This window comes from Uranotaenia lowii, chromosome 2, assembly GCF_029784155.1.
Source record: "Uranotaenia lowii strain MFRU-FL chromosome 2, ASM2978415v1, whole genome shotgun sequence".
Lineage (NCBI taxonomy): Eukaryota > Metazoa > Arthropoda > Insecta > Diptera > Culicidae > Uranotaenia > Uranotaenia lowii.
In genome coordinates, this window is record NC_073692.1 from 22,882,323 (window position 1) to 22,905,820 (window position 23,498).

The 23,498-nt window shown below is 36.3% G+C and overlaps 1 protein-coding gene across 1 annotated transcript; it reads left to right on the forward strand.

The window, feature by feature from the left end:
* Positions 1-8,567: 8,567 nt before the first annotated feature.
* Positions 8,568-10,398, forward strand: LOC129744697 (probable cytochrome P450 6a23). Its single transcript, XM_055737349.1, has 2 exons — positions 8,568-9,754; positions 9,821-10,398. Exons 1-2 carry the CDS (start codon positions 8,671-8,673, stop codon positions 10,234-10,236), a joined length of 1,500 nt encoding a protein of 499 aa, XP_055593324.1. The 5' UTR covers positions 8,568-8,670; the 3' UTR covers positions 10,237-10,398.
* Positions 10,399-23,498: the final 13,100 nt, after the last annotated feature.

Here is a 23,498-nt window from a genome sequence, read left to right on the forward strand (position 1 = left end):
CTACCTCAAATAGCGAATGAAGTTCTCTCAACTGAGAGAATTTTTTGTTGCATCTTTTGTTAATGTTTCCTCGTGTAAGCATTCATGAGGTAGATCATCTGCCATAAATGAATTTTATCAAGCGCTACGTTTATGTTATATTTATTTATTTTATTTTTATAACTAACCGGTCCTCTAAAAGTTTCTTTAATTTGACCATAAATTTTTAATGTACTATATGGGAGATACAATAACAAACTAACATTGGTTTGACTAGAATAAATTCAAATTTTCATTCACTACTCCAAGAAGATTTGTTATCATCTCTTATGAAGATGATTTCTGACAAAAGAGTTAGCGCCTTAAGCTTATATTTCGGCGAATATTCTGACAATTTTTTTTAAAGACATACATCCTTTAGCCTATGGTTGCCAGATTGCCCGGGTTTCGCCGGGTTTGCCTGTATTGAGAAACACGTCTTTACGTTTTCGATGATGATTTATTACAGGACAACTTATGATACTAGGCTGGTTGCTTTTATACCCTAGCCGTTGTTATTTATTATTACCATAGCAACCAGAACTGCTAGGATACTTATTTACTACGTGCATAGCAACTTGAGTTGCTATGCTCCTTATATACAAATAGCTGTAAATCGCTGACTGCTATGATTTCCAACACCCCCTCTCAGATATTTGAATCTTGGAGCCTTGGAGCTACAACCAACGATTTTTAACTTCACTGGATAAAACGCCTGCATCTCAATGACTGTCGGATTACAGTCGCTCCCCCTCTGAGCACCTCATGTGCTCCGTCTGGTTGGGCATCCAATTTTGAAACGACGTTTCTTTGACCGTTCAACAACTGTCCAAGTCTGATGATCCTGCAACGCCATTTGCTCGCCCTGAATCGCTTGCCGCCTTTCAACCTCGGTCGGATGACCATCGACATCGGTACAACGTTCAGGAACCTGTTCGGGATTAACAACAGCAGAAAGAGCTCTATGTGGAAGAAAATCAGAAAACCAACCTGGTTTCTTGCACTCCCGACCACTGGACCTGGGAACTACCACGTTAGGTTCGTTCCTACCTTTTTGTGGTGGGAGTGCGGTTGCGCCTTCCTCGTTGCTGTCGTCTTCTTCTTCATCTTCTCCAGCAGTGCTACTGCCGCCGGATCCTCGATTATCCTCTTCTGCTTCTTCTTTTGCGATCTCATGTTCCCCCTCTTGCTCGGGAAACGGTGGTATTATCTCCGAAATAACCAATCTCTCGTCCACACTTGGTGCCTTGCGTGAACGACTCATCCGCCAATAGAAGAGGTTGCCCTTCGCCTTAGCAACACCGATTGTGCCGCCGTCCTTCCTCAGAATTGCACGGTCAGGTTTAAACTCCACGTGCACACCCGCTTTCAATAGTCTCGCCAACGACAGCACATTGTACTTGAGCTGCTTGACGCACAGTACATTGCCGAACGACAACTTGTACTGATTCATCCCAACGACCGACACGCCTTTCACGGTACCTTTCTTCGTTGCTATCAGCACCTCACCAACCTTTGCGCTGTCGATGTGGAGTGGCTCACGAACGTTGCGAATTTCGTTAAACAAGCATTCGTCTCGGGCCATGTGGCAGCTTGCACCCGAATCGAGAACCCACTCGACTTCGTCTTGATGGCTGAACACCTTCGCACCAGAAACAAGGGCAACCTCCTTGTTGAATGAAGTTTTCGCAACCTGCGCCTCGTCCGTTCGACTCGCCTTGGGACAAGCATGCTTCTTATGCCCGACCTTTCCACAATTGTAGCATTTTCCGGGAAAATTCGCTGACCTCCTACGTCCTTTTCCAGATTTGGTCCGAATTCTCTTCCAGAACGCTTCCTCTCCTCTGCTAAAAGGCGTGCTTTTACGGTATCAAGCCTTATTTGTTGATCGTCCAAATTTTCCATCGCCGTGGCTACGACGTCTTAGCTGGGTGGCAACGATATGAACAGCTGACTGACCATGTCAAGCTCAGTCACCGTGGCACCAGCATCCTTCAGCTGTCTCACCAGCTCATCGAACCGACGAAAATGATCTGCCAGCAACGTCCCTTCTTCCATCTGCAGCATAGCCAAGGACCGCCGAATGTACGTCTGGGAGGCAAAACCTTTTTTAGCGAAGGTACTTGCCAACGACGTCCACATCTCTTTGGCCGTCTCCTTGTCGCGCACGTACTCTAAATGGCTATCCGCAATAAACGCCACCAGGAGTGCTTTCGCCCTCTCGTCCCTCTCGAAAAACGCTGCGTTCGCTGCCGCTTCTCTGGGGGGATCCGCCGTGATGGTGTCCTTCACTCCATGCGTCGAAAGTTGAGTCTCCACTCGAAACCTCCACGTGTCGTAGTTCTCGCCAGCGAACTGCACGATGCCAACTTTCTTCGGACTACTCATCTTGAACCGGAAACTTTTCACAGACTTCAAGAACTTCTAAACTCTACTGCACTCTTAGGTATGGCGTGACTGGGCCCATAACCTATTGAGAAACACGTCTTTACGTTTTCGATGATGATTTATTACAGGACAACTTATGATACTAGGCTGGTTGCTTTTATACCCTAGCCGTTGTTATTTATTATTACCATAGCAACCAGAACTGCTAGGATACTTATTTACTACGTGCATAGCAACTTGAGTTGCTATGCTCCTTATATACAAATAGCTGTAAATCGCTGACTGCTATGATTTCCAACAGCCTGAATATCTACACGGAAAATAATAAAAAGGTAAAATTTACCGAGTTAGCAAAAGTGAACGCTCGTGAAAGCCAAAAAGGTTACTTCTACCTCTTCGAGGTGAAACTCACCTCACAGTGAGGTAAAATTTACCTGAATCGAGGTTGGAAAAAAGGTACAATTCACCTAGAAAAAAGGTGAATCCAAAAAAGGTAAATCTTACCTCGTAGCGAGGTGAAGTTCACCTGAATTGAGCTCGATAAAAAAGTATAATTCACCTAGAAAAAAAGGTAAATCCAAATAAGGTAAAACTTACCTCGTAGCGAGGTGTAATTGACCTGGATTGAGCTAAACAAAACGGTACAATTCTTCTAAAAAAAGTAACTATTCGCCGAACCCGTTCATTGAGGTTAAGCTGTTTTGTCATTCTAGGAACAAGTTTTGCTTTGTGCCTAATATGTGAAAATCGGAATAGAATGGTAAGTGTTCTTAAATATCATTTAGTTGTGCTGGTTCTCGTCATAATACTATTGATTTTGTTTCAGATCGGCCCATAGAGCTTTGAGGTGAATTCCACGTCATCCTCCAGCCGGAAAAGTCGAACGGAGGAGGCCATGAATGTACGCAACGCAGGTGGATTCAGCGGCCATAGCGGCTCAGAAGAACGCGAAGCCGAATTACCAGTCCCTATTTATCTCCAATAAATATCATTTTTGAAAGAATTTTCTAATTTTTTAATTCTTATTGAAGAAAACAATCAAACCAACCAGCATTTATCTTTTAAATCAGTAAATGGGAAAACGGTATTATTTACTATTTTGCTAGGTGAATGCGAAAAAGGTAAAATTTACCTTTTTGCTAGGTAAATTGAAAAAAGGTAAAATTTACCTTTTTGCTAGGTAAAATTTACCTCGAAAAAGGGGTGGAAAAAATTCAACTCGCAAAAAGGTAAATTTTACCTTTTTTTTATTTTCCGTGTAATACTTATTTTGACAAAAGTCCGTTCCGGCCCTGTTGCCCGGAGTTCATGTGTTGTAATTTTTTTTTATTTATGCGTTCATAACGAAATTTTTTTGAGCAAGTTTTACAAAAAAAAATCATAAAAACTGCTAATGAGTTTTGATTTAAAAAAAAATTATTTGTGAAAAAAAATACAAGCAGCATCGACAGATTTTCCTCAATATTCAGAAATATGATATTAATAAGACAGTTATTGATTTTAGAGCATTGATATGTTCCGATCTTCATTAGACTCTCTATCATTTGCCAAATAAAACTAGGGTTACCAGAAATAAACCCGCTTTTAAACGGGGTATACTAAAATTGGTATAAAACCATAGCCAATTTAATATTCGTTATGAGCCTACTTAGTTGAATAATTCTGCTGATTCAAAGCAATCGAAAGTATCCCTTAAGAGCAACCACGGTATAAGAAAAGATCAGTAACCGGTATTTAGATAGCAACTTACTATATTTTCTTCAATCAAAAACGCATATCGAAGAAGATAAAGCATGGATCATCTTAAATCTGGACGCACTGTTTATTATACCATAGCGCTCCTAGTTGTCGGATCTGAAATGTTTTGACAGTAATTTGACGAAATGTTTCTTCTCTCAGTGCTGAAAATCTCGATTCACGATCACGATTCGTTTTGTTTCAAAAAATTTACACGTGCTGGAATCCGCGAGACGAAAATTAATTTTGGACACCCACCTAAAAAATCCGAAGTGGTTGGGTACAAAAATCGCAAAATCGTTAAAAATGGTAAAATCGTCCGTGTGCAACGTTCTCTAACGTTTCGGTGAGATGCATACTATCGATCGGCAGGTTCATACAAAGCGTTATAGTGGAACTAAGGATTGGAAACTACTTTTGAAGGTGTTGAGAACGATCAAGGCAAACCCAGGGCAGTCGGACTATGACATCGCCAAGAAATTCAACGCCGACGGGTGCACCGTCAGAAGGATTCGTCTGCGCGAAGGAATACGATCTTATCGGGCCAATAAGCAACCAAACCGGACATTGATTGTAGTAGCCAAAGGACGCGCCCAGAAGTTATACAACAAGGTTCTAACGAAGTACGATGATCGCATCCTCATGGATGACGAAACGTACGTATAGATGGATTTTGGCAGCACCCTGGTCAACAATTTTATAAAGCCAGTGGTCGGGGTGATGTCCCCGGCAAGTTCAAATTTGTTTTTGCCGATAAGTTTGCAAGAAAGTGTTTGATCTTGCAAGGTATTTGTAGCTGCGGACGAAAACCCCGGTTTTTGTGACAAACAAAACCATGGAATGCAAGATGTACAAGGGGGAGTGCCCGAGAAAACGTATTCTTCCGTACATTGGATCTCACAAAGGACCAGTAAAGCTTTGGCCAGATTTGGCAAGGACATCAACCCACCCAACTGCCCTCAATTCCGCCCTATCGAAAAATATTGGGCACTATTCAAGCAGAAAATGAAGAAGAATGGTAAGACGACTCGGGATCCAACACAGATGAAGAGATGGTGAAACAAAATGGCCGTTGAGGTCAGCAAACAGGGTGTCCAAACTATGATGAGTGATATTCGACGAAAAGTTCAAAATTTCATCAAAACCTCATCGGAATTTTTTTTATTATTTTTCCTTTAAAGTTCATTAAAAGACCTACATTTTGAGTACAAAACATTTTTACTTCGTTTACATAGCTCCGAGATAGAATGCGCCCAGATTTAAGATGATCTATGATTTAGTAAGTTGCTATCGAAATACCGGTATCCGAATTTCAGGGAATCTTTCGATTGCTTTGATTCAGCATAGCCAATCACTTACTTTAACGCAGCACATTTCAAAATATGTTAATCTAACAATACTAATGAAAACAATTTACGAGTAGTTGTCTAAAGCTACAGCTAAGAAAATAATTGAAACATAAAAAAACTACAAATGGACCTATTTCTCAAGAAACAATCAATTTGGTAGCCTAAGAATTCTTGTTCTATGTATTTTTCGATCTTAAAAACTGATTTGCAGTTAGGTCTTAACGTTACCAACATAATGGATTATTTTAAAAAAAACAAAAAACCCTTAGTTAGGTAGAAGAGCAACATAAACCCCCTTCCTAGGGCGGAGTTGAGAAAGTATGTCAACAATTTAACAAATTGGCGCAATATCTACTTTTTATATATGTGGCCTGGCTTCGACCAGACCGAACTGAACGCCATGAGAAAAAATTTTAAACTGCTGATTTTGAAACTCATCTTATTGTTTTGCGAGACCAAAAATACTAAAATAATTCACCGGAATGTGTTTCTCGGATTATAAACTATTGATTCTCGTTGTTTAATTTAACAGATTCCGTCTATTGATGAAAATATTTGTACATTAAACTCAATTGACTTGAAAAAATGCTGTTGGCGTTTAGTTCGGTCTGGTCGAATCCCGACCATGTAAGTTGAAATATCTCAGCTATATGTGGAACAGTTTAACAAAAAATATATAAAAATATAGCAATGAGTCTGTCTTAATTAAGGAAAAAAATGGTTGAAGAGTGTGAAAACTACAATCAAAAAGGTACTGAAAGTCCAGTTCGAGTGCCCCTGTGGTTATGCAATTTTTGAAACATGTGCCAAAAATGTTTCCTCACCTATGATGATTTTCGTAGAACAAAAGTTGTTTGTAATCATTAAACTAAGCTGTGAATTTTTCAGCGAAAAAAAAAATCGGATTCTGGAGGGCTAAAGCCCTTCCGAAACCGTATAATTTTTTTGAAGTTTTTAAATCTCATCTTCTTGTTCTGGTTCTGTACTGGTTCATTTTGAACTTATTAGTGTTTCTTGATTGTTAATTTTGAAATGCCGCCGACCGTGGCCTAGAGGATAGCGTTCAAATCTTCTAAGTGAGAGGTCATGAGATCGAGTCTCGGTCACGGCATACATACAGTGAGCGAAATAAGAATAGCACCACTATGTGTTTTGCTTCTTAAAATATGAATGATTGAAAATTACGAAAACTTTCTTCCACAGTTTGTTCTGAATTGTTTGACGGATAAATCAAACATAAGTTTACTTTTTTTGGATATCGCAATTGGCGTTGAGGACCAAAAATGTGAAAAAAGGGTGCGAAATAAGAATAGCACCACTTGAGTTTTTCAACAGAAATAAGATAATTTTTAAAAATTGACTGAGTAAAAGTGAATAATAATGCTTCTACGAATCCTTTGAATAGATAATTGCATTTTAGGAGTTTCCCAGAATTCCAAAGGTTTTCAAAGGTTTTAAAAGGGGGTTTTAAGAGATGCTCCTCTAGCGTTAAGGAATTTGATATTTGAGCTGTAATTTTTTTACCAATCTACTTACTTTCTTCATTAAAATGACATGAAATGATGGAACAAACATTTGGGATTAATTTTGAATCAGGAAAAAATAGGTTGGAAATCAAAAACTTTGATTTTGTTCAGTAAACCATACTTTTTCCAGTTTCAAGTCGTAGATGAGAGCACTATTTTGCAGTTAAACCCAAATTTAGTCTCAATATTGTTTTCCAGGTTTATTTAGGCCCATATTCATCATTTTGAGGTATTTTCCCATCACAGTTTTGTGGAAGTTCACGCTGCAGAAAGTTTTTCCGGATTTGCAAAAGAATCACCAGCACAAAAATGTACAACCGCCAATATTGATGCTCATCTCAACTTCCGATTCAACTGCAAATCTTACCAATAATAACCGTCTGTTCCACCAAGCTCCATCGCGAAGTATAACTTTATTCTGATAATTGGTCCAAAAAATTCACTTTTAGTGACCTTGATACAATTCTAACTATTTTTGGATTTAGTGATCTTAGAATTTCCAAAGCGTTCACACGGTACATGTATTTATTTCTTGACCAAAATCATCCAGCACTCCCTAATTAATCCCGGGTATTCGAAAATGGACATGAATTTTGTTAAGTGGCAAGATAGTGCTGCCATCTATGACTTAAAACTAGAGAAATAGTGTTTGGCTATTAAAAAACATTAGTATTTTTGAATGCCAACCTGCTTTTTGGATTCAAATTCAGCCTCAAATCTATGTTTCATTATTTTGCACCATACTTATGAATGTTAATGAAGAAATCAAGCAGTTTGATAAAGTTTTATTGCTCAAATTCCTTAACGCTAGAGGAGCATCTCTTAAAACCCCCTTTTAAAACCTTTGAAAACCTTTGGAATTCTGTAAAACTCCTTAAAATGCAGTTATCTATTCGAAGAATTCGTGGAAGCATTATTATTCACTTTTACTCAGTCAATTTTTAAAAATTATCTTGTTTCTGTTGAAAAACTCAAGTGGTGCTATTCTTATTTCGCACCTTTGAAAATTTTTATGGGTTGGATCGAAAACTCCGCAAGGTACAATAAATTAGTCTCGAACTTAAAAATGACATGTCTATAGAAATTGGACATGTTAGAAACATCATTATGTCAGAAAAAGACCTGCGATCAAGTTACGGAGATGTATTGCATACGTTTATCAGATGGTATTCCTTAAGAAATTGTTCAAAAACATCATGGCGCGTGTAAGTGATTCACAAAAATGTGTTCCACCGATATCGTTTGAACTGCCACCAGTTTTATTACCCCTTGCTTGATAATGGGAATCTAGCACCAAACAGTCAGCTGCAATGAGTGGCGCTCTGTACCCATACAAGAGATTCCGATTGTTGTTTGTTGTTAATACCACTAATCAATGGCTCTAGCTCGAATTGCACCGTCATGATGGCCATGCAGTCTCTCTCACCAGATAGACCAACCAACCGGTCAGCCGGACGTCCCAACAGACCGCGATATGAATGAGGGTCTCGCGCCTCGTCTCATCACGTCATCTGACTCAATCCACTCTTCTATTATAATAGGGAATCACACGAAGCGCCGAGTGACAGTTTGTCGGAACAACTTCAACGGTGAGGTTGGATTGCGTGTGTTTTAGTTAGATAGAGATAATTGAAGCTTCCGGTCAATCAATAATGATGGAACCGTTGGATGTAATCATCACTGTTGTGATGGTTTGCTTGGCGATCTATCTATACTTGGATAGGAAGCATCAGTATTGGGCCGATCGGAAAGTTCCCTTCGTTCAACCAGAATTCTTTTACGGAAATGGGAGAGCTATGGGCAGGACCATGCAGGTCGGAAAACTGTTCGAGAAGTTTTATCATGAGCTGAAAGGAAAAAATCCATTCGGTGGAATCTACCTGTTCCAGACACCGATTGCCGTCGTTACTGATTTGGAGATGTTGAAGTGTGTTTTCGTGAAAGATTTTCAGTATTTCCACGATCGAGGAACCTTTCATAACGAAAAGTATGATCCGTTATCTGCCAATATGTTCAATTTGGGTGGAAGCAGGTGGAAGATGCTGAGGCATAAACTCTCTCCTACCTTCACATCCGGTAAAATGAAGATGATGTTCCCAACTATTGTGGCTGCTGGGAAACAGTTCAACGATTTTATGGAAGATCAGGTTAAGGAAGGCCAAGAGCTTGAATTGAAGGATTTGTTGGCTAGATTCACTACCGATGTCATTGGAATGTGTGCCTTCGGGATTGAATGTAACTCAATGAAAGATCCCAACGCACAGTTCCGAGTAATGGGACGAAAGATTTTCCAAAAACCTCGTGGCAAAGTGAAGGGTTTCTTCATGACATCTATGCCAAAATTGGCAAAAATACTTCGACTTAAGATAACAGATCCTGAAGTATCGGACTTTTTCTTGAAAATCGTGCGGGAGACAATCGACTACCGGGTGCAAAACAACGTTAAGCGTAATGACTTCATGGATCTTTTGATTGAAATGAGAGATCCCCAGGAAACTAAAAGCAGTGAAGGTACGCTTACCTTTAACGAAATAGCTGCTCAATCGTTCATCTTCTTCCTGGCCGGATTCGAGACCAGTTCAACTCTTTTAACATGGACTCTGTACGAACTATCCATCAATCAGGAAATTCAGGAAAAGGGACGACAGCATGTTCGTGATGTCCTATCCAAAAATAACGGGGAAATGACTTACGAAACAGTTACCAGTATGAAGTATTTGGATCAAATTTTGCATGGTAAGTTCTGAGAAATTGAAATTTCAAATAAATTATTCCCTTAAACACAACCCCAATCCTTTGCAGAGGCCCTCCGGAAGTATCCTCCGGTTCCGGTTCACTTCCGGGAAACGGCGAAAGACTACGAGGTCCCGAATTCGAAAACCGTCATCGAAGCCGGTACCCGAGTGTTCATCCCCGTTTACGGCATCCATCACGATCCGGAAATCTTCCCGGATCCGGAGCGATTCGACCCGGACCGTTTTACCGCGGAGGAAGAGGCCAAGCGGCATCCGTACGCGTGGACTCCGTTCGGCGAGGGCCCTCGGATTTGCGTTGGGCTGCGGTTCGGGATGATGCAGGCTAGGATTGGACTGGCGTATCTGTTGAATGGATTCAAATTTTCGATCGGGGAGAAGTGTCAGGTTCCGTTGCAGCTGGACGAGAGAAGTTTTATTTTGTCGCCGAAGGGTGGCCTGTATCTTAGGGTGGAGAAAATTTGAACTAGTTACAATCTCATCGGTTTAATCGTGGAAAATTTTACACATTACATAAGTATTTTAGTTTGATAAGAAAGTCTTTCTGATTCGCGAAACACTCACGCAGTAAACATTTTGTTGTACTGTTCATTTACGATTGGTTAAATAAACAAGCCTCATTCTTTATCTTATCTGTTTCATTCTTAGTACTTTGATAGTGTGTGCATCTTTCTCAACATGAGAAAGATAGTAGGATATCTTCTATTTCAAATACTTCTATATGTATTGGAATTAAATTTATTTTAGCTCTTAATTTTGTTGACTTAAATACGCATCATATGCCTGATTTATATAATACGCTTAAAAAATTAAAAAAAAAAATGCTAATTGCATCGAAGGGGAGCCTCGAGTTCATAACAAAAATATGCTTATAAGCTTATGATCTTAGTTTTGTCATGTTCTTTCACGTGGAAAAGATGTTTTTGATGAAACATCAATAACACAATCGCATGCTTATGCAAAATGAAGAGCTATGAAAAATATTTTGTCCATCCTATATAAGGGAACATCCATAAATGACGTAGCTTTTTTTTTGAGTTTTTATACCACTCCCCTCCCCCCTCGTAGCATTTCGTCACAAAGTCATAGACCCCCCCTAGATAATAACGTAGCTTTAATAAACCCCCCCCCCCTATTTTTAAAAATCGGTTTTTAATTTTTACTTTTATTATTAGCATTTTGCAAGAATAATACAAAAATTACCAAAAAAAGGGAAAGAAGTTATAAATGGAAGTTTAAAAAAGCATATCAATCAGTCAAAAAAAAATCAAGCTACCTTTTTACAAACAGGATAGTGTGCAGACTGGTCCGACGTTTGGAAGTACCATCCGCGGGTCTCTAGACCGCACCTAGCCGAAGGAACTACCGCGCTGCCTCACGGGGTTCACTCGCGAGCTCGATGTCCTGACTGACGGCCGACTGGCGTGCACGCTCGTGTCGGATGAAGAAGTGTCGGTTTTATCCATTCACACATCCCCCTCCTATCCCAAAAAAAATGATAGAAAATATTTAAAAACTATCTCATATATTTATCATGGTTTTTTTACCAAATTTAATTTTAATCTGCAAACTCAAGGAATTGACGGAGTTTATGTAAGCAAAGTATTTGAATGTTGAACTGCATTTAGTGTGGTTATGCACTATATGTTATATTATCACAACACCCTCGCAATTTCTTCAGAGAACCCTCTCAAACATTTAACAGATTCATATTTAAAAATCTTTATGAGAGGTAAAAAATCGACGAAAAACTATATATAATCATTTTTTTTCCATACTTTAATGGTATTTAGGTTGCAATACGATAGCTTCAGGAAATTTCTTACTCACTTCGCATGATAATCATCGGAAATCTTACTTTCGATACAAGGTGCAATTACTAACGTCAATTGATTCGTTCTCAAGATGTGTTTATCGATCAATTCAATTACCCTCTACTGTATTCAACCAAACAGTTAGCTTAACTCCTTTTTTCCCAAGAAACTTTCTAACCTCGTCTTTAAATTTCAAGCTGTCCAAAAAATATGTTCTTACTTTTTTCTATTCAATTACATTGCCAGTCTTATTCATATCTCAAGCTTTAAGCCGTTACCTTGCTGTTATTTTAATTCAAGAATGCTTAACGTATTTATTCGATCCGCTATCTTGACTCGCTAAGTATTGTATATTCTTATTTCAAGCTGAACTCTAATTCTGCTCTATCAATGATTTATTCAATAAAATCACATGAAATTTTCTAATTATATTTTAGTAAAAAGCCCTAATTACTTTCGATATGTTTTAAAATTAGTTCTTATCTCAAGCAGTCCTTCCAACTCGTTTAGTTTCCAATGAGATGAAATACTTAAATAGTCTTTTCAACATACTTTTCAATTTCAAGCTGTCCTCACAACATAATGGATTTTTTTTTATCAATACGTTCAGGCTGCCCTCTCAACTCGCTTTTTTAATTTCTAGCTATCCTTGTAACTCGCTCGAAATTTCTAACAATCATTTGAGGCTGTCCTCTCAACTCGCCTTTAAAATTCCAAGCTGCCCTCTCAACTCGCCTATCAGTTTCAAGCTGTCCTCTCAACTCGCTTGTAATCCTCGTCAATGTGCACTGGCGGTCCTCTCAACACGCCATCCAATTTCAAGCTGTCCTCTCAACTCGCTTGAAATTGTTACCAAAACGCTCAGGCTGTCCTCTCAACTCGCCTATCAATTTCAAGCTGTCCTTTCAACTCGCTTGAAATTCTCATCAATATGCACTGGCGGTCCTCTCAACTCGCCATCCAATTTCAAGCTGTCCTCTCAACTCGCTTGAAATGGTTACCAAAACGCTCAGGCTGTCCTCTAAACTCGCCTATCAATTTCAAGCTGTCCTCTCAACTCGCTTGAAATTCTCATCAATATGCACTGGCGGTCCTCTCAACTCGCCATCCAATTTCAAGCTGTCCTCTCAACTCGCTTGAAATTGTTGCCAAAACGCTCAGGCTGTCCTCTCAACTCGCCTTTCAGTTTCAAGCTGTCCTCTCAACTCGCTTGAAACTAGCGTCAATATGTTCGGGCTGTCCTCTCAACACGCCTTCCAATTTCAAGCTGTCCTCTCAACTCGCTTGAAATTGTGAACATAATCAAGCTGCCTTTACGACTCGCTTAACATTAACATATTTATTGTTTTTTTTCCAAGCTCTCTTCTCAACAGACTTTAAAATTAGACTGAATTGTTTTCCTTAAAATCCAGTTTCGGCATTATTCCTAAATGGCTGTTTCTATTTTTCCATTTTGACCGAAATAGCTTCCGAAAGTCCTCCAACAGCGTTGCTTTTTTCTTAACCTTCCCATGCCGTTCGGGTCAATATGACCCGAAGCGCACATTTAAAATCTCTTTATCATCATTCCAATATACTGAAGAACTAGGAATTTTGACAGACCAAGTATGTTCTATGAAAATAATGATAAAATTAACGTAAAAAAATTAAAATTTGAGTTTTGAAAATCGGTTCATTTGGAAATGAAATACAGCTAAGCAAAGCAAAAATTGGATATCGTTTTTTTTAAGTTAGATTTTTTTTCTACCGGAAGATCTGAGATAGCGGTCAAAACTTTCATTGGACCCCAACATATCTATGCACTGTCGGATAGATGGATTCTTGACAATTTCAAACATCAATGAAACTCTTGAATACAGAAAAGCTGTCAAAAGTTATGAGCATTTTAAAAATAAAATTGATTTTTCGGACTTTTTACTTTCTGAACCAGTTTCTGATAACTTGGTAATACATATCGACTTTATTTTGAAATGTTGAGTAATTAGAATAAATTACCTACACAATGAATATAATATCATCAAAATCGGTTAATATTTACAGCCAGGAGAACGAAATCAAACTACAACTCAAATCTCCCCGAAACGGATATTTTGCGAACGGCATGGGAAGGTTAAACAACTTTAAAAATGATGGGTAATCTAATTACTCATTTTCCAGTTTTTTTTTGCAATGGGTAGTTCATAAACTGTTTGATTTTCAACCTCGTTTGACGAAAATTATTTTAACGTGAATCGCGTTTGTTTTTCTTTCTTCGGTTCGCTTTTTTTTACTTATTTCTCGTTTTTTTTAAGCTTTTGAAATATTACCTGCCACGGTCGCCAAATGTGCAGACTGGTCCGACGTTTGGAAGTACCATCCGCGGGTCTCTAGACCGCACCTAGCCGAAGGAACTACCGCGCTGCCTCACGGGGTTCACTCGCGAGCTCGATGTCCTGACTGACGGCCGACTGGCGTGCACGCTCGTGTCGGATGAAGAAGTGTCGGTTTTATCCATTCACACAGATAGCTAGTAAGTATTCAATCAGTTGCGTCGGTCCAAATTTTCTCCATTCTGGATTCCAATGAAATTGTTGGGCAGCTTTCCTCCAACGTCTGTTCGGCTAGAATAATTGCATCTGCGATGTCAGCTGCCTCCACTCACTCTCTATCGTCCTCCGGAGTGATAATCAGCACTTCGTGTCCTCTTTTGCCTACAATTCGCTTCGGACGAATCTTTCAATCCGAGGCTGGGGCCTTGTGGATTTTGCTATGCTCCTTTTGGAGAACATTTGAAAGAAATATAAATTGCATTTCTTGCATGTACGCTCCTTGATACGCTTGAAAACAGTCGGGCAGTAGGAGTCAAAAGCTACATGTTCAGACTGAATTGAATTATGCATAATTTTTCTCAATTTTGATTTGTTTTTTCGATATTTAATTAAAGCTACGTAGCTTTACATGAACCCCTACCCCCCCTCTCGTCACACATCGTCACACAAAGTCAAACTCCCCCCCCTCCCCCTCAAATGCTACGTCATTTATGGATGTTCCCTAAGGAATTTTGCCAAAACGTTCGAGAGCCAGGTTTTAGGAAATATTTGATCATACACAACTCTCTTTTTATTTCCTCATATGAAATTGCTTTAAAATAACAAAATGGGTTTTGAAATTTCAGTTTTGGGCCAACTCATAAACTTTGCACGTTATTTAGTCAATTTGGAATTGGTGGCCAACAATTCCTCACAATTTTTTAAAAAATCCAAATACATAAAATACTTTTTTTTTGGCATTTTTAGAATTTTTGTCATTTTTGTCATTTTTGTCATTTTTGTCATTTTTGTCATTTTTGTCATTTTTGTCATTTTTGTCATTTTTGTCATTTTTGTCATTTTTGTCATTTTTGTCATTTTTGTCATTTTTGTCATTTTTGTCATTTTTGTCATTTTTGTCATTTTTGTCATTTTTGTCATTTTTGTCATTTTTGTCATTTTTGTCATTTTTGTCATTTTTGTCATTTTTGTCATTTTTGTCATTTTTGTCATTTTTGTCATTTTTGTCATTTTTGTCATTTTTGTCATTTTTGTCATTTTTGTCATTTTTGTCATTTTTGTCATTTTTGTCATTTTTGTCATTTTTGTCATTTTTGTCATTTTTGTCATTTTTGTCATTTTTGTCATTTTTGTCATTTTTGTCATTTTTGTCATTTTTGTCATTTTTGTCATTTTTGTCATTTTTGTCATTTTTGTCATTTTTGTCATTTTTGTCATTTTTGTCATTTTTGTCATTTTTGTCATTTTTGTCATTTTTGTCATTTTTGTCATTTTTGTCATTTTTGTCATTTTTATCATTTTTATTTTTTTTGTTATTTTTGTCATTCTTGTCATTTTTGTCATTTTTGTCATTTTTGTCATTTTTGTCATTTTTGTCATTTTTGTCATTTTTGTCATTTTTGTCATTTTTGTCATTTTTGTCATTTTTGTCATTTTTGTCATTTTTGTCATTTTTGTCATTTTTGTCATTTTTGTCATTTTTGTCATTTTTGTCATTTTTGTCATTTTTGTCATTTTTGTCATTTTTGTCATTTTTGTCATTTTTGTCATTTTTGTCATTTTTGTCATTTTTGTCATTTTTGTCATTTTTGTCATTTTTGTCATTTTTGTCATTTTTGTCATTTTTGTCATTTTTGTCATTTTTGTCATTTTTGTCATTTTTGTCATTTTTGTCATTTTTGTCATTTTTGTCATTTTTGTCATTTTTGTCATTTTTGTCATTTTTGTCATTTTTGTCATTTTTGTCATTTTTGTCATTTTTGTCATTTTTGTCATTTTTGTCATTTTTGTCATTTTTGTCATTTTTGTCATTTTTGTCATTTTTGTCATTTTTGTCATTTTTGTCATTTTTGTCATTTTTGTCATTTTTGTCATTTTTGTCATTTTTGTCATTTTTGTCATTTTTGTCATTTTTGTCATTTTTGTCATTTTTGTCATTTTTGTCATTTTTGTCATTTTTGTCATTTTTGTCATTTTTGTCATTTTTGTCATTTTTGTCATTTTTGTCATTTTTGTCATTTTTGTCATTTTTGTCATTTTTGTCATTTTTGTCATTTTTGTCATTTTTGTCATTTTTGTCATTTTTGTCATTTTTGTCATTTTTGTCATTTTTGTCATTTTTGTCATTTTTGTCATTTTTGTCATTTTTGTCATTTTTGTCATTTTTGTCATTTTTGTCATTTTTGTCATTTTTGTCATTTTTGTCATTTTTGTCATTTTTGTCATTTTTGTCATTTTTGTCATTTTTGTCATTTTTGTCATTTTTGTCATTTTTGTCATTTTTGTCATTTTTGTCATTTTTGTCATTTTTGTCATTTTTGTCATTTTTGTCATTTTTGTCATTTTTGTCATTTTTGTCATTTTTGTCATTTTTGTCATTTTTATCATTTTTATTTTTTTTGTTATTTTTGTCATTCTTGTCATTTTTGTCATTTTTGTCATTTTTGTCATTTTTGTCATTTTTGTCATTTTTGTCATTTTTGTCATTTTTGTCATTTTTGTCATTTTTGTCATTTTTGTCATTTTTGTCATTTTTGTCATTTTTGTCATTTTTGTCATTTTTGTCATTTTTGTCATTTTTGTCATTTTTGTCATTTTTGTCATTTTTGTCATTTTTGTCATTTTTGTCATTTTTGTCATTTTTGTCATTTTTGTCATTTTTGTCATTTTTGTCATTTTTGTCATTTTTGTCATTTTTGTCATTTTTGTCATTTTTGTCATTTTTGTCATTTTTGTCATTTTTGTCATTTTTGTCATTTTTGTCATTTTTGTCATTTTTGTCATTTTTGTCATTTTTGTCATTTTTGTCATTTTTGTCATTTTTGTCATTTTTGTCATTTTTGTCATTTTTGTCATTTTTGTCATTTTTGTCATTTTTGTCATTTTTGTCATTTTTGTCATTTTTGTCATTTTTGTCATTTTTGTCATTTTTGTCATTTTTGTCATTTTTGTCATTTTTGTCATTTTTGTCATTTTTGTCATTTTTGTCATTTTTGTCATTTTTGTCATTTTTGTCATTTTTGTAATTTTTGTCATTTTTGTAATTTTTGTCATTTTTGTCATTTTTGTCATTTTTGTCATTTTTGTCATTTTTGTCATTTTTGTCATTTTTGTCATTTTGGTCATTTTTGTCATTTTTGTCATTTTTGTCATTTTTGTCATTTTTGTCATTTTTGTCATTTTTGTCATTTTTGTCATTTTTGTCATTTTTGTCATTTTTGTCATTTTTGTCATTTTTGTCATTTTTGTCATTTTTGTCATTTTTGTCATTTTTGTCATTTTTGTCATTTTTGTCATTTTTGTCATTTTTGTCATTTTTGTCATTTTTGTCATTTTTGTCATTTTTGTCATTTTTGTCATTTTTGTCATTTTTGTCATTTTTGTCATTTTTGTCATTTTTGTCATTTTTGTCATTTTTGTCATTTTTGTCATTTTTGTCATTTTTGTCATTTTTGTCATTTTTGTCATTTTTGTCATTTTTGTCATTTTTGTCATTTTTGTCATTTTTGTCATTTTTGTCATTTTTGTCATTTTTGTCATTTTTGTCATTTTTGTCATTTTTGTCATTTTTGTCATTTTTGTCATTTTTGTCATTTTTGTCATTTTTGTCATTTTTGTCATTTTTGTCATTTTTGTCATTTTTGTCATTTTTGTCATTTTTGTCATTTTTGTCATTTTTGTCATTTTTGTCATTTTTGTCATTTTTGTCATTTTTGTCATTTTTGTCATTTTTGTCATTTTTGTCATTTTTGTCATTTTTGTCATTTTTGTCATTTTTGTCATTTTTGTCATTTTTGTCATTTTTGTCATTTTTGTCATTTTTGTCATTTTTGTCATTTTTGTCATTTTTGTCATTTTTGTCATTTTTGTCATTTTTGTCATTTTTGTCATTTTTGTCATTTTTGTCATTTTTGTCATTTTTGTCATTTTTGTCATTTTTGTCATTTTTGTCATTTTTGTCATTTTTGTCATTTTTGTCATTTTTGTCATTTTTGTCATTTTTGTCATTTTTGTCATTTTTGTCATTTTTGTCATTTTTGTCATTTTTGTCATTTTTGTCATTTTTGTCATTTTTGTCATTTTTGTCATTTTTGTCATTTTTGTCATTTTTGTCATTTTTGTCATTTTTGTCATTTTTGTCATTTTTGTCATTTTTGTCATTTTTGTTATTTTTGTCATTTTTGTCATTTTTGACAGTCCCATAAATTCTTCCGCTTCACTAAAGTTGTATTGAATATTATGTTGAAATTGATTCTCGTTCGTATTAATTTTTATAGTTTATTTACTTTTATATGTGTTATGGCCTACTTGGTTCAATAATAACTCAACCACGGTATTAGATAAGCTCAGATACTGGTTCTTCGATAGCAACTTACCATTTTCTTCAGAGAGCGTTTTTGAATCGAAAACGCTCACTGAAGAAAATAGTATTTGATTTTAAATTTCAGTATTTGAACTTTTCTCATACCGTGGTTGAATCAAAGGGTATCTTTCGGTTGCTTTGATTCATTAGTTTATTATTCATCACTTAATTTCTAATGAGATTCATCTTAATGATTTCACAAATCAATCTTTGCCTCACTAATAGCCAATAAAAGCGTCCATTAAAATGATTTTCCCCGGAAATTCGCTGGCACTATCAATTTCAAGTTTGCCTAGAGGGTTCCACTCAGCGTAATTGACATCGTTGTTGAAGGTGCATCGACTTTTTTATTCTCGACAATAGGACGGTAGCTTCCACCAGCCAAATCAAAAGCTGAACACGTCCATAGAACAGATGGGGAAGATGAAAAACTCCATGTAGCCGAAATACAATACCACGGTAGACGCATTTCCGCTCGTTCTCTTTATTGGGACTTCCGTTTGCCAGCCAGCAGACTCCATTGTGTGCAGACTTCCGAGTCTTATCCTACCTAAAAATGTGTTCCTTCCGGTGTTGTGCCACCATTTTTTGCTCTACACTCTCGCCTGTCGCTCCAAGGAAGTGGCAATGTTTGTTTTATCTCGGCTCAGTATACATACGATAGCTATACGAAGCCATTCATTGCATAACAAAACAGCTAAACGGGAATAGGAAAACACCGGAACGTTTATTCCGAAAAGACAGAGATAGAGAGAGGTTCAGTTTCACCATCGTTCTACTAAAACACTTCACCTTTAACAGACAGGAAGTTGGAGAATCGCCATTTGGTGATAGTCAAGTGCTTTTAGCAATGTCGGAGATTTTTGATCTGCTATGCATAAGAACTTGTTTTTCTCACTATGTTTGTTAAACAAAAATAAACGACATCCTTCAAATACTATGCTGAACTATAATTCTATTTCTGTATTAGTTGTATGCAATGGATAATAAATAATGGTTTTATGCTTTCGTTTTCTCATCAATCAGTTTATTTAACATTGAAGAAAAAAATCGACTCCATCGTATCAATTACCAAATACCCTCACCAAATACATTTTTCACCATTTAATCCAAAACGATAAACCCAAGATTTATACTTCGTCCTTTCTCCGGTAGCTCCAGTTTTTTAAGGCCCTCCTAAATCATCCCCCCATTCTCTGTAGAATCGCCATCGGAAAAAGTCAATTGTTCGAGCCTTCCTTCAATTGCATCGGTTTCAAAATTGTTGGAGCAAAACGACGTCCACGACGTCGTTCACCGCTAAAACCTCCTCCTAGGTACGTCCCATTCACAACCGTACATGTAATCTGGGTCAAAGGGAAGAAATTTTGAGACCAGAAAAAAACCAAAACACATTAAAGCTGACTTCAGGAAACAGTCAAGATTCTCTCAATGGTTCGGATGAAACCTACATAAGTGGAATTGACCGCGGTGCAGTTCCGGTGGCCCTCGGAGATGGCCACAAATGCAACCAGCAGCAACAGCACCACGTTGAGGACCATTGATTTTCCCTTTTGGAAGTTCATTGCAGAGCAAGTGTTTTGGATTGGGCTGCCTTCGAGAACAGTTCAGGACGATTAGGACGATTCTGTGTGGGATTGAACAAACAACAATGTAGTTATGCGCTCAAAGTTCAATTTGAATAAATTAGAATTCAAAAGCCTGAATTTCAAATTTTTATCATTTTGTATTCAAATCTCATTCTTTCCGAAATAAGAATTCTGAATTCAAAAAAAAAATAATATTATGATTAATCCTTTGATTTGAGTGATTAATCCTTTGATTTGAGTGCCAATCCAAACTCACTGGAAAGCGTTTTCGTGTGAATGACGCTGCCCAGCTTCCGACTCAGTCAGGTGTTGATCTAATATTATCTTTTCTCTCGAAAGAGTGCTCGATACACTGGCACTGAGATAAGCACTTTCGATATTGCACTAGCTTCTGTAAACGTCGACGTCGACCGGCTAAAGTTTATCCACCAACTTTTCGGGGGCCTTGTGGACGAACTTTGTTTATATATGTTGCTAGACGCCTCGAACTCACATGAACAGTTCCGATTAGTTGTGCCAATTTAGGTTACAAGAATGGCGAAGGTTTTTTTTTCTCTAGACCGATATTCATTGTACTGAAATAACAAAAAAATATACATTTAAACCACATTTAAACTTTAAACCGCGGAAAACCACAGCAGTTCAGTTCTGTAAGTGTCAACTCATTTTAAATTGTGCTAATTTTGATCCAGTAGTATTGACAAATTTCCAGTTGCAACCTGTAAACATCCAACTGCTCTAAATTTAAGTAAAAAATTTATGTCAAATGTTTTGTTACAAAATTATTTTCCGGTCCCACAGTTTGTTAGTTTTTCCTGCACATTGATGGGAGAGTGTTTGACAATAAACAATGCGTACAAAAGTTAGCAAAAATCGTCAAAAAATGTGGAACACTAGATAGCTTGAGTGATAGAAAATGTTGGCAAGTATCTCCCATTACTCAAATAACCGGTACCCAAATTAAGCTCTGGTTCAATTTGTTTTTCAGTTTTGGGGAAAAAAAACTCACCATTGCCATCAGTTGAACAAACATCAAAACAAGTTGGCAGATCACTGTTTGCCGGTGGCGAACAGGTATCAATCAATTGTGGGAAGTGAGGGTGACAGTTGCTCAGACTTGATTATGGAATTTTTTTTTTCAATTTTTATTTGTTTTTTAAATACTATTTGAAGTAAAGTTGATGAATTTAGTTAGAATTAAAGAAAGTAATTGTTACAAAACCAAAATTGCATTTTTTTTTAATTCCAAACATTTTAAATTTTCAGACACTTTGAAGTACCTGTCATTGACCGGATGTCATGAGCACATCTTATTAGATGAGCACTGGCCTCAGTGGAGCTTCTTCAACGCTGATTGGTAAGGTTTACACAAAAATGACAGAAATGACTAAAGTGACATACGAATTCGGGATTAAATAGGATAAGAGTATTGAAATTCTGGATCAAAATCGAAATCAGAAATCGGGATCCGGAATTAGGCTTCGGGAGCAAAATGCGTGATCAGAAATCAACATACAGAATCAGAAAAAGGATCAATATAAACCGAATCAAAGCAATCGAAATTCCTTTAAATCAACCACGGTACCTATAAGAAAAGTTCAGATACCGTAGTTGAATTAAAGGGAATCTTTCGATTGCTTTGAATCAGGGGAATTATTCATTAAAGTAGGTTCACAATAAATATAAAGGATGAAGGATTCTGAAACTGGGGATTCAAATTATGACTCAGGATCAAGATCCGAATTCAAGAAGAGAGTCCGCAATATAGTCTTAAGCGGCAGGACCAGCCAAGGTAAAGTACTCTAAGAAGAGTAAGGAACGTCAGCATGGTTAGTCGGTTCCTACCAAACAACAAATATTCCTCGATTTCCTTTTCTATTAAAAGCAAGTTCACTGGTGTTGGGAAAAAGTGGTAGAAATTTTGTCACTTTTTGCACATTTTGAAAATTTTGCCATGCAAAAACATTTTCAAGATCTGTGGCCTTCAAGTTTTTTAACAACACGTGTTGTAGTTTCGCATGCTGTGATGCAAAAATAGCAATATTTCTATCACTGCTGGTGGTTGAACTAAAGTCTTTTTCACAAAGGCCCTTATTCTGCGCCACGCGTGACGTTATGATTGTCACCTCACCTCGGAATCACCGTGAGATTTGTCACCTTATTCCCGTAGTCGATATGGGTAAAGTGACAGAGGTTCATTCTAGGTGAGTGGCCGAATGAACACATCTGTCAAAATGGTAGAATTTAGCTGTTTTGATTTTGCTTTCGCTTCGGATTTTCCGAATAAGTTTTTCGTGTAACGGTTTAGAATTTCGGTTCGAAAATGGCCATCATCGGATTGTACGGTCACAGCAAGCTGCTTGAGGATGATAAAAGGACGATTTGTGCGACGTAAGTAGAAATTACGCTTATCAAAGCTGGATTCGGATTTGGGTATTATTGCCGAAAAAACAAAATCAGATGCCGACGGCTCCGAATGGTGTCGGTTTATATATTTTCTCCAACCGAGGTTACCACCGTGGAATGCCGGAAATTATCGATCCGAACAGTTAGTTGATTGTGGCGTACTGATTCTTTACTAATGGATTTTATTATTTTTTAGATTTGGAAAAGTGGTCGCAATCTAAGAACTGGGCAAAAGCTTACAACATGACTGCGCCATCTTCGAGGCTGCGCCACAGGAAAGTCGTGGTATTCCGTCGAAAAAGCCTTCAGCCAATTTTTTTAAAAAACCCGATCGGAGCCTGTGTTACCTTCACTTACCTCCACATCCACATACCGACCGCCCAAACCAAACTTTCCGATAAGAAAAGGCCATGACCCAAGAACGGAAGTATGCCGGAAAACATTGAATTTGCGGACCAGTTGAGGTGGAACAATATACGTAATTTTTGTCACATATGTCGGAAAAGGTTTCGAGGAAAAATGATCCTAATGATAATAGTGAAAATAAACGGACTGATTGCTAATATTTTATTTTCAAAGTGTTCGTGTTTTCACGTTTTCACATTTTGCTAAAAATTTCAATAAATAAAAAAAATCATACATATTCAAAACTATCATTCTCATCATTTAATTAACTATTTAGAGCCTTTCATTCCCGTGTACATAAATTTTCTGTTATATTTATTTTTGGTCACCACCTGAAAAGGTACCGACAATCCTCATCGATTGCCGAATTAGTTAAGCGAATCTAGATTTGTTCGTGAAAATTGTTTTTAAAATGGTCATACTTTAATGTTGTTGAACTTTAAGAGCCAAATTATTCCCTGTTTCATAAATTTTTCATTGAATTTCTATCTCGTCGCCACCTGAAAAGGTACCGACAATTGTCACCTAAAATCGTCACCCGAATGCGACGATTCTCACACACGGTGACTACGAGAACTCACAAAGTTCATCCGAAGTGACGTTCCTCACCTAAACCGACTGC

Bases quoted from the DNA above. Each gene is read 5' to 3' on its own strand.
- LOC129744697 (XM_055737349.1), top strand. From the start codon at position 8,671: ATGATGGAACCGTTGGATGTAATCATCACTGTTGTGATGGTTTGCTTG. The intron at 9,755-9,820 runs GTAAGTTCTGAG...AATCCTTTGCAG, and splicing joins TTTGGATCAAATTTTGCATG to AGGCCCTCCGGAAGTATCCT.